Source organism: Citrus clementina, unplaced genomic scaffold, assembly GCF_000493195.1.
Source record: "Citrus clementina cultivar Clemenules unplaced genomic scaffold, Citrus_clementina_v1.0 scaffold_6, whole genome shotgun sequence".
Taxonomy (NCBI): Eukaryota; Viridiplantae; Streptophyta; class Magnoliopsida; order Sapindales; family Rutaceae; genus Citrus; species Citrus x clementina.
The window spans coordinates 11,775,595-11,787,883 of record NW_006262139.1 but is presented as its reverse complement, the minus strand read 5'-3'; the positions used below and the strand labels follow the sequence as shown (position 1 = coordinate 11,787,883).

The 12,289-nt window shown below is 35.4% G+C and overlaps 1 protein-coding gene and 1 non-coding gene across 2 annotated transcripts; one reads left to right on the top strand and one right to left on the bottom strand.

Annotated features, from left to right (window-relative positions):
- The first annotated feature begins 2,304 nt into the window (after window positions 1-2,304).
- On the top strand, window positions 2,305-4,910 carry LOC18039769 (60S ribosomal protein L4). The gene is made up of 2 exons (XM_006428836.2): window positions 2,305-3,557; window positions 4,478-4,910. Exons 1-2 carry the CDS (start codon window positions 2,454-2,456, stop codon window positions 4,589-4,591), a joined length of 1,218 nt encoding a protein of 405 aa, XP_006428899.1. The 5' UTR covers window positions 2,305-2,453; the 3' UTR covers window positions 4,592-4,910.
- A 4,539-nt stretch (window positions 4,911-9,449) lies between these two features.
- On the bottom strand, window positions 9,450-9,553 carry LOC112097482. The gene has a single exon (XR_002905014.1). It is a non-coding gene; the product is annotated as a small nucleolar RNA R71 (small nucleolar RNA).
- Window positions 9,554-12,289: the final 2,736 nt, after the last annotated feature.

Below are 12,289 nucleotides of genomic sequence, written 5' to 3'. Positions count from 1 at the left end.
TACTAGTGTGTGGAATATGTTTAAATTGATTTTCAAAGTGCTCAATATTACAACTAATTTTGATTATTTTTGTCAAATTTAATTTTTGTTTTCTAGGATGGCTAATTTCTAAATCTAATAATCTAATTTTTGAAAATTCATAAACTAATTTTTTAAATCTTCTAGTCTATTTCTGATTTTTAATGCTAGATTCTCATACTTGTCTAATAATTTTATCTGCTTGTTAATATTATAATATCGTAAATTAAACTTTCTAAAGTCAAATAAAGACAAATTTGTAAAATAATAATATTTAAAACTTATTTTTCTTTCTATTTCAGGAGCTAAAGGAGATGTGTGGTCTATTGGAAGTTTTAAATTTCCTAATCTTTCTTCTAATAAATTGTCTAATTGTAAATACTAATTATTGCTCTTTAGTTTTTACATTTCTAAAGAACGTTTTAAAATTTCTATGCAAGGGTTATTTTCTATCCAAGTAGCAAAATCTTTTTCTAAAATAGCGAATGGACTTTTATAGAATTTTTCAAGATTTTTGTCAAATCTAGCCCATTTGGAAAATACATCATAAAGTTAACTAAGTCTGCCTTGTAACTACTTATATAAAAATACTTAAAACAAGAATAAAAAAGGCGCTCTTATACTAAAGAATACAAAAGAAAAATGTAGAGTTAGGGGAAAACTTATATGTGGCTTGTTAGACCGGTAGTGCAGACTGATATAGTTTCTATTCGGGTTAACCATCAAATTATGTCGCCAATTTTCCACTTAGATATAGTGAATTCCCAAATGTTTTGTGAAAACTGCGAAACTTGCCTTGGCAAAAATTGACTTTTTAAAGTTTAGTAAACTGATTATGAAAACATGTTAGTTAAAAATACTTTTAAACTCTTGAATCACAGGTAAAAAGTCTTCTCAACACATTAACGGCTAAATGGGCCAACGGAGACCATGTTTAAAAAAAAAGCTTTTAGAAAATCAGTAGAAACTTCTACTAAGTTCTTATTATTTTTGTAAAAAAAAAAACACATTTCTCAAAAACTTTCCTCCAAACTATTTTCCATTGAATAATAATAAGGACAACCTTTTGTTAATGCTTTAAATCTAATTTATATTTCTATTAACTAGGTGAGACTTCTAAACCCGAAAGTTAAATAAGTAAAACTAAAGAAATTAAATCTACTTATTTGATAAGAGCTTGCTAGTTGGTGTCTAAAAGATTGCTAAGTTTTTATGAATAAGAAATTTTTTTTATTTCTTTTGATTCTTGAGTACAGAGTATTGGTTTGTTTCTCTTGCTCGTCTCTCTTTTTCTTTTCCTTCTCTCTTACCCTTGACCTTCTTTACTCAAGAGTTCTATATATACAACCGAGGTCTCGATACAATTTATGACTCTATGTACAAAGGACAAGACTTTAAAATTATACTTTACATGCGGCAGAAAGCCAACAATTAATTAATAAGGTGAAAAGTCAAAAGACTAATTGGCTACTATCACTTTGTAATGACTCAGTGTCGGTAAATAGTGACTGTCTACTATTGTTTAAGCTGACTCACTATTTGTAATAAAGAGACAAAAAGAAAAAGATACCTTCATAGTTTTTTTCTTATTAGGTAATGAGTAAAAGAAGGGCATCTGTAAAACATGACTCTAATAAAGACTGACTACTTTGACTTTTGGCTATTACTAGCTCGCTAATCTTCCATATCGTTTTCTTTGTCGTCTGCTTCTTCACTTCCCAAATCATTCCACCATTCAACTTCATGTAGAGCCAATTCTTATTGTTCTCTCTGAGCTTGCATTTCTACTTTAAATTATTTAGCGTAGTGCTTTACCAATCTTGTATGTTTAGTTTTGATGAAGAAGGGTACTTCTAGAAGTGGAGAAGGAGAACAAAAAAAGGCTTGAAATTAAAGAGATTAGCTGACAGGTTTCTATTGAAAAGAAAAAGACAAATACAAGTTATTTTAAGAATTAAGGAGAGAATCTGGTTATGTTAAAATTGTTTCATAATAACCATGCAATTATAAAGACAAATACAATTTGACAATTATTTTTAAAATATTCACTTACTATTATCATTTAAGAGTCAGAGAGTGATGCTAATGGCACCAGTAAATAAACAAATGACTTCACACTTCTAAGCAATTCGGCCGATTTGGGCCAATTGAAATCGGGACCGATATCATTTTTTCACCTCATGGGATCAATTATCATTATGACAATTGACAAAACTAGGATAGGAATAACCTCACGTCTATCACGTAGGGGTATCAAAAACGTATAACCAAACACATCCAAAAACCTAAAAAACCCTAATCACTCTCACTTTATTTTTCATCTCACACACACTCCATTCTCGGCTTCAATAAAACCCTAGCAAACTTAACGCTGCGGCTCTGCCCCCTTCCCCATATATCCCCCAACAGAAAAAAACACACACAAACTAAAACCAATGGCCGCCGCCGCCCGTCCTCTTGTAACCGTCCAGTCTTTGGAAGGTGACATGGCCACCGACGCAAGCTCCACCGTCCCCTTGCCCGATGTCATGAAGGCCTCTATCCGACCCGACATCGTGGGCTTCGTTCACTCTAACATCTCCAAGAACAGCCGCCAGCCTTACGCCGTTTCCAAGAAGGCAGGGCACCAGACCTCCGCCGAATCATGGGGTACCGGTCGCGCCGTCTCCCGTATCCCCCGAGTTCCCGGAGGCGGTACCCACCGCGCCGGCCAGGGAGCCTTCGGTAACATGTGTCGCGGTGGTCGCATGTTCGCTCCCACAAAGATCTGGCGCCGATGGCACCGTAAGATCAACGTCAATCAGAAGCGATATGCCATCGTTTCCGCCATTGCCGCCTCCGCTGTCCCCTCACTTGTGATGGCCCGTGGTCACAAGATCGAGACTGTTCCGGAAATGCCCCTGGTCGTCAGTGATTCCGCCGAGAGTGTTGAGAAAACATCAGCTGCTCTTAAAGTTCTGAAGCAGATCGGTGCATATGCTGACGCCGAGAAGGCGAAGGACAGCCAGGGGATTCGCCCTGGAAAGGGTAAAATGAGAAATAGACGTTACATTTCTCGCAAGGGCCCGCTTGTTGTGTACTCAGCCGAGGGTGCTAAGCTTGTCAAGGCTTTTAGGAACATTCCCGGTGTTGAGGTTGTGAATGTTGAGAGATTGAACTTGTTGAAGCTGGCGCCGGGTGGCCATCTTGGGCGGTTTATTGTTTGGACTAAATCGGCTTTTGAGAAGCTTGATGAGATTTATGGTAAGTTTGATAAGGGTTCCGAGAAGAAGAAGGGTTATGTGCTGCCTCGTTCCAAGATGGTCAACGCTGACTTGGCTAGGATTATTAACTCGGATGAGGTGCAGTCTGTTGTCAGGCCGATTAAGACGGAGGTTAAGAGGGCTCCGATGAAGAAGAATCCTCTCAAGAACTTGAATACTCTGTTGAGGTTGAACCCATATGCTAAGACTGCTCGACGGATGTCACTTTTGGCTGAGGCACAACGGGTTAAAGCTAAGAAGGAGAAGCTCGACAAGAAGAGGAAGCCCATCACTAAGGTATAATAATGTCTTTTTTTTAACTAATTAAAACTGATCATTTGAATATGACTGATTAGTTGTTGCTGCTGCCTACATTGTTTGTTTTGATTTGTTTCTTAGTTTTTATGTGTTTTGATTTTGTGTTGTGTTTGTGAAGATTTTCTGCTTGTTCCGATTGTCATAATACTGGGAATTGCCTTATTTTTTATTTTGTCTGTGTGGAATTCAATTTATTTTCAAGGGGTAATGAAATGAAATGAAAAACATCATGGATGCCAATTTAGTTGTTTTAATCTATATATTGTGTCAGCTACATGATCAAATATGAATCTGGTTTGAGTTGTACTGTTGTGGTCTGGTTTCTAAATTGTTATATGGCTGCCATGTTGCTGGTTGAAGCATTTTTCTCAAAATACTTGCCTTCTTGTATTCATTCTGTTATTTGCTTTCTGTGACTCACTTCTACATCATATCATTATGTTTCGTTTGTGCTTGAATTAGATCCTAGTTTAAGAATTAGAGAGCAGCGCTATATATTTTGGCAAATGAATGGCTGCTAGTTATCTGTCTTTGCAAATTATAGTTGTATATTGGTTCTTTTTACTGAAGTTTGTCGGTAAATTTGTGTTCCTGTCTGTTTATTGGCCCTAATCATTGCAGCTTATGTTATTTAGTGTTGCTTTGATTTGTGTTACTTTTTACCTTCATTTTGGTGTGCTTAAAATTTTATGTTTTCTTTATGTTACAATTTTTTTACTCTACAAGTATGCATATGTAGAAAATAGATTCCCCAGTTTTTTCTGCTACTTACTTTCCAGTTGTTTTTATGATGACATTGGTCTTGTTATGTTTAATGGGAATTTGTTATGTTTAATGGGGAATGTTATACGGTTATGGGATGAATCTAACGTTTCCCTTTCCACATTCAATCCTGTCAGGAGGAGGCAGCTGCAATCAAGTCTGCCGGCAAGGCATGGTACCAGACTATGATCTCAGACAGTGATTATACCGAGTTCGAGAACTTCTCGAAGTGGCTTGGTGTTTCTCAGTAATCTGATTGTTGGTTTTTAAATTTTGATTTTTGAGACAATATCTTGTTAATCTTTGTGGATTTGCTGTTGAATTTTAGTATCTTTTGCTGTTTTGAGTCATGGATGAGAATGTTTGGAAGGAAGATAAGCTGAATGGTCAATGTTTTTCCTCCCAGCGTTTTTGTCTTTATGGGCAAGGTGAAAGAACTTTCTTTGAAGTTAGAATTGGAGTTATATGTTTTAGGAGGTGGATTTATTGTCTTAATGGTACTATTTATACTTAAAAATTATAATGCTGCTCTTATCATTTGATTGATGTCATAAGCTAAAATTGGATTGATGCTCTTTTCTTTTGCTTTAAATTTATATTTCTATTCCTACCAAGTCTGCAATAGTAACTAGTGAACTTTTATTTGTGCTATCATTGGAATTGCAAATGTGAAATTCCAAAATTTTCTATGATAAATTATCATATTTAAATTATGTATTATACGTACGAATGCTCATCCCATTTGTCTCGAAATTTTGGTTCAAAATTTTATTTTCCCCACAGTTGGTAGCTTTTTTAGAAGGGAAAAAATTTCAAAAATCTCTCAATTCCAATCAATTCATTCAATTTTTTTTAATTATTTTAATCTATAAACTTGAAAACAATATTTATTAATGCTTAGAAAGGTATTACACAAGTTTTATATTTTAAAATTTTTATATTATTTTTTAATATAAATTAAAAAATTATAATTTAAAATTAACAAATTCTAAAATTTTAAACCTGATGCAATTTACCCTTTTAGCATTTTTCAAATTACCCTTTTAGCATTTTTCAAATGTATCACAAATGAAAGCTATTAATTCATTCAAATAATAAAAAAGTGTTATGAATTTATTAAAATAAACGTAAATGTTCATAATATATATTTCTTACTCTCTCTATTAACAATTCTTTATTTTCCTATAACTCTCACTATTTTACAAGACGAGCTCATTTCTTTATTTTGTACACTTGAAATGAATAAAATTATTTTATAATATATTGCTCTTTCATTTTACTTTTTATTTTATGTTACTTTTTTATTTGGTGTTACAGGCTAATCGTTTTTCTAATGTGTTATCAATACAAAACTTTGATAAAGTACTAATTCCTTTTGTTTCTTATTTCTAGCAATTTTAATTATTATATTACTATATTTGTTTGTCAACGATAGCATGATATATTAGTTATTTGGGGAGAAACCAAAAACCTGTAATAAAACGCTTGGTGTCGATGAAAGGTGCCATGGTTTTAAGTGATCATTGTATTTACTTGAGGTACCTGACTTACACCATAAATTTGGATATCCAAGATACTTGACCTATACCACCAACTCGAGTATCCGAGGTACTTTACCTATACCAATAAGTGTGGTATCTAAGGTACCCGGCATACATCGGATATGCCTAGAGATTAAAAAGGTACGAGGGGTACCACAGATCAGATGCAAAACGGTCAAGAAAAAATCTCTAAAAAGTCAGTCACAAAAAACATCTTCATCATCTAAAAGATAATATTTGATTTTGTAAAAATCAAATATTAAAATATCTTGCTGAAAAAGCAGCGATAGTTGACTGTCACCTCTGCCAAAAAGCAAAGGACGTTGTACCAAGGATAATGGTCCTCAACAGCCCTGTCAGACAATCTCCGCTGAGGTATCTTGAACCACTCTCCAGCGTATACCACGTGTCCAAAAGGACAAATTACGCTATGAACGTCTTCTTGCTCCCTAAACATGCTCCTAATAACATAAAAATAATAAAAAAAGGTAAAGAATAGAAAAATCCTAGAAAATGACAACCAATAACTACTAGAAATGCGCCACATGGCAGTCGATATACTCCATATATAAAGGCGTCCGGGTTCTATTTTCATCATTCAACATCACACACACACTCCACAAAAAAGGTTAAGATATTCTTCAACCTTAAGCCACTATTTCATAGAGCTGGCAAGCTCTTACGCCATAAAAAATTTGAGTAGCTGACTTGAGCGTCATAGTGTGGACTTTGGGCCACCTCAGCTTAACCTCTAGCCTCTTTTTCATTATTTTTTCGGTTAAAAACTTATCTCAAAAAATCTCATTTCCATATTTTGACCTCTCGTTGTCATCACCATCCTTCCACCGTCCTTACCTCCTCTAGATCTTAAAAATATCACACATAATGATCTAGTTGGTACCCTGGTTACCAAAAAATAAATTTATTATTTTAGATAGGTTTTTCTCTTTTCTTTTGCACCGAAAAACTATCTAAAACATTAGCTATTATTACCATATGTGTTTGCAATAAAATTGTCTTCAAATATACAAAACTACATATATATTGCTTTTCTCTAATTTTTTGGCTCTTTAAATATACACAATTGTTGACAAAAATTTTGAAAATGAATTTTGTGACATGATTAGTTTGATATGTGATGATTACAAAATTTTGCTATTATTATACTACTAGGAGTAATTACATGGCATATCTAATGTTTACTTGTTAATAATGAATCAATTATTTATTTTCATTTATATCTATCTGAAAATGTTGAATCTCGTAAAACTTGAATTTGTGGCACTGGATATTGTTGAGTGTTAGAAAATGCATATTTATAAAGGAGAAAACCGTCATTTTACATTTTAAGTCTTACTAACAACTCTTACTTTTATATATTTAACCTTCTTGTGATTTAATTACATGTGTTTTATTTTAATTAAGTATTTTATGTATTTTAGGGGCATTATAGTCATTTCACAATAAAGGAGAGATCAGACGGCAAAACGGACATCACTTTTGAACTCAGGACGGTCGAAAACATTAGGAGGAGCATAAAAGGAAAAATGGCACTATTCACATGTACGGTACTATTCACGTGTACGGTACTGTATACGTTACTGTTCACGACACTGTTCACATAGACGGATGATGACGTGGCATTGACCGATGATGTGGCATTGACTGATGAGGTGTCACGATCCTGTTGGACTAAAATTCTTATGTACTGTTGATGGTGACGTGGCAGCATATCAGTGGACGAAAAATCTCGCGTACGGTGCATGCATCACACAGGATTATTTTCAACCAAACCGCGTTACTGTTCATCCGGGTCAAACCGCGTTACTGTTCAAAGTCGGGTCAAACCGTGTTACTGTTCATCCGCGTGGTCAAACCGTGGACTGTTGACTGATGACGTGGCGCAATCCTGAGCGTCCAAACTGTTTTTAATCCGATGGCCATGATTTACTCCATGTATCTATAAAAAGGGGGCCTCCCCCCCCTAATTTGATATCTCTGAATCCATTTTTGGGATCCATTTTCTGTAATTCCTTCTCCATCTTGTATTTTCTTCGTATTTTAATAAATTCCCATTTTGCCCCTAGTTCAATTATGAGTGGCTAATTTTCTTTCAAGCTTGGGTTGAAGGTGAAGTCTCAACATGTGTCATGGGCTTAATTTGGTAAATTTATTTTCTCTTCCCCTCTAATTTTTGTGGATGTTTTGACTTCTCGTCGACAAATAATAATAGTCTTGTCTAGATACCGCCTTGGTTACACCGGCTCTCTAGTATAAGGTTATTATTATTTGGCACGATAAGCCCTTAGCACCATATTGATTAGAGCGTGGTTCATGAGGTGTGGATTCCCCCCTCATGATTTAATTGACATTAATACGGATTATTTAGCCTATGATGCATGTTGATACGGATCCAGATACCCAAGTACGTTAATTTAATAGATTTTCTCTTCAATTTATTCTCTCCATTGCAATTCCAGTTTTAGAATTTATTCTCGCCATTTTAATTTAAGTTTTAGCATATTCCAAATCATTTCCACCATAATTCCAACCACCCATTTACAAAATTAATTCTATATATAATTAAAATCCACCTCCTCGTGGGATCGACACTCGTCACCATTGATCTACACTACAATAGATTCGTGCGCTTGCGAGTACATTAAAATTTGCACAACAAGTTTTTGGCGCCGTTGCCGGGGAGGTAAGTAATTTTAATTCATAGAATTAATTTTTGTGAATAATTTCTTTTATTTGTTTTCTTGTATTTTTTTTTATTATTAAAAAAAAAGAAAAAAAAAAGTGAATCTACATTTAAAGGTTAGTATTTCTTTTCTTTTTCTCTTCTTTAAAATTTTGTAATTTAATTTTCCATTTATTTTTCTTTGTAATTTTTTTTTGTTTATCTTATTAATTTAATTTTTAGTTAATTTCTTTCACGTATTTATTTTTGTGTATTTTTATAGAAAGGTTGTAATAGCGCAATAAGGTTAGTATCGTAATTTCTCCCTCTTCTTTATTTTTATTTGTTTTGTTCCCATCTTTATTTTTTGTTTTGTTTGCATCTTTATTTTTATTTTATTTATTTTGCATGCATGGTCGTAGGTCATTATTACCTAATCTTGAACCTATAGACCTTGAATTAGAAAAAACACTTCGCACACACAAACACGTTAAAAATAAAATGGATTTACAAGCACCACAGGAGAGGCCATTTAAGGACTATTTTAGTCCCTTAGCTAATTTGAGCACGTCATGCATAAGATACCCAAATGTAGCTGCTAGGAGTTTTGAATTAAAACCTAGTGTGTTAAATTGTCTCCCTACATTCTATGGCTTAGAAAATGAGGACCCATATAATCATCTGAATGATTTTCATGCCATTTGTCAAACATTCAAATATGAGAATTTTTCAGATGATGATGTTAAACTTAGACTATTCCCATTTTCTTTAAAAGATAGAGCTCGTTCATGGTTAAATACTTTACCTGCTAATAGCATTTCATCATGGGAACAAATGGTAACTAAATTTTTGAATAAATATTTTCCAGTGCATAAAACCAATGCTATTCGCAGGGAAATCTCGGAGTTTACCCAGAGAGAGGACGAGCAATTTTTTGAAACATGGGAGCGATTTAATGGGCTACTCTTGAAGTGTCCACATCATGGGTACGAAAAATGGCACCAATGCCAATACTTTTTGGAAGGATTATTGCCGAATGTGCAAGAATGGCTAATGGCAACGAGTGGAGGAGAGCTAATGTCAAAAAGTGCATCAGAGATTTGGGAATTCTTCCAGCGACAAGCAGATAATTCCCAACAACGGAGTCGATCACTCAGGACTACTAGAAGAATTAAAGGAGTGAATGAGGTTCAAATTGGCGAATCAAGTTCAGAAATTAAAGAAGTCAAAGCGATAATTGAAGGTCTCTCTCGACAAATAGCATCATTATCGACTGCTAAATCAACAGAGCCACATGACCATGACTCATACTCAGATCAAGCCAATGCCATAGGTGTAATGAGAAAGCCATCAAATTACAACCCATACTCCAACACATATAACCCTGGATGGAGAGACCACCCCAATTTTTCATGGTCTCAAGGATTCCAACAGAATGGACCAACAACTCCAGCTCCACCAATTCCACAAAATCCTCAAGCCTCTCAGCCCCCATTTAGACCATTCAATCAGAACCAGAACCACTCTCAACCTAGACCATGGGAGGATGCATTCCAGAATTTTAGGAATGTTACTCACTCCACGATTGAGCAACAGAACCGCACCATTGATGGACTACGAAATGAGTTGAGAGCAGGCTTCAACTCACAAGCTCAATCTGTTTCAAGCCTCGAGAAGATGGTGGGACAACTTGCTTCTTCAGTTCAAACCTTGGCAATGACCGTTGAGAAAGGTAAGTTTCCAAGTCAACCAGTGCCTAATCCTAAAGGAGTACATGAAGCAAGTACCAGTTCACCACAACAGCATGGAGAGGTCAAAGCAGTAATGACCTTGCGAAAAGGAAAAGAAGTCGACAACAAGGTGGAGATGCCAGTGACAAAAGAAAATCAAATTGTACCTGTGAATGTTGAGGACTCATCACCGGAGGAAAAAGAAGAAACCAACCCACGAGAATATGTTCCGAAAGCTCCATTTCCTCAGAGGTTAGCGAAAGGAAAGAAGGGAAAATCCACAGGTGAGATTCTTGAAATCTTCAAACAGGTAAGTGTTAACATCCCTTTGCTTGATGCTATTAAACAAGTTCCATCTTATGCCAAGTTTCTTAAAGACCTTTGTACTAAAAAGAGAAACATGCATGTTCAAAAGAAGGCATTTTTAACAGAAAACGTTAGTTCTATACTCCAACATAAAATTCCTTTAAAATGCAAAGACCCAGGCTCCCCCACTATCTCATGTAGTATAGGGAACCACACAATTGAGAATGCTTTGTTGGATTTAGGAGCTAGTGTAAATCTGTTACCTTATTCAGTGTTTGTGAAACTTGGACTGGGAGAATTACACCCAACTCCAGTGGTGTTACAACTTGCAGATCGGTCCACAAAAATACCTCGTGGTATTGTGGAGGACGTGCTTATCCAGGTAGACAAATTTTATTTTCCTGTTGACTTCATTGTAATTGACACTCAACCAATACAGGATTCAAGGAAGCACATCCCCATTATTCTAGGCCGACCTTTCTTGGCAACTGCGGATGCTCACATTCAATGTAGAACTGGAAATATGCAGTTGTCCTTCGGCAACATGACTATGGAGCTGAACATCTTCAACATTGCCAAACAACCTCACAGTGCAGATGATGGAATTGTTGATGTGGATTTAATTGAAGCATTAGTTGATGATACTTTTGTTTCAAACCTTAGTGATGATCCTTTACAAACATGTTTAACTCACTTTGGTTTTGATTTTGATATTGACAGATTGGTCGATGAGGTCAATGCCCTGCTTGACTCAGCACCATCTATGGACACTAATAAATGGAAGTCAAGAGTTGAACAACTAGCACCATCAGAGAAGAAACTCATCCCATCATCAGAATCACCACCGAAACTCGAGCTCAAACCATTACCCAACACATTGGAATATGCATTTTTGGGAGAGGAAAGTACTCTACCGGTAATCATCTCATCATCCCTCAATGACGAACAAAAAGGTAAGTTGTTGAATGTTTTAAAAGACCACAAAGGAGCATTAGGATGGACCATAGCAGACATAAAAGGTATAAACCCAGTAGACTGCATGCATTACATTCACCTTGATGAAAATGCTAAAACTACTAGAGAGATGCAACGTCGGTTAAATCCTAACATGAAAGAAGTTGTTAGAACAGAAGTCCTTAAGCTATTAGATGCAGGTATCATTTACCCCATTTCTGATAGTTCATGGGTCAGTCCTGTACAAGTTGTCCCCAAAAAGTCAGGAGTCACAGTAGTTACGAATGCTGATAATGAATTGATACCCACTAGAGTGACTACAGGATGGCGTGTATGCATTGATTATAGAAAATTGAATTCTGTCACACGTAAAGACCATTTTCCTTTACCATTTATTGATCAAATGCTTGATAGATTAGCAGGCCATGAATTTTATTGCTTTCTAGATGGCTACTCAGGATACAATCAGATCCCCATAGCACCAAAAGATCAGGAGAAAACTACTTTCACTTGCCCTTTTGGCACATTTGCATATAGGAGAATGCCATTTGGATTATGCAATGCACCTGCTACATTTCAACGATGCATGTTGAGCATTTTTTCTGATATGGTTGAACGATTCCTTGAAGTCTTTATGGATGACTTTTCTGTCTTTGGCAACTCGTTTGATCAATGTTTACATCATCTAACACTAGTTCTGCAGAGATGTATCGAGAAGAACTTGATCTTAAATTG

What these genes read in the sequence shown, in the direction of transcription:
- LOC18039769 (XM_006428836.2), top strand. Translation starts at nt 2,454, where the DNA reads ATGGCCGCCGCCGCCCGTCCTCTTGTAACCGTCCAGTCTTTGGAAGGT. An exon ending in AGAGGAAGCCCATCACTAAG is followed by an intron (nt 3,558 to 4,477) that starts GTATAATAATGT and finishes CAATCCTGTCAG; the next exon opens with GAGGAGGCAGCTGCAATCAA.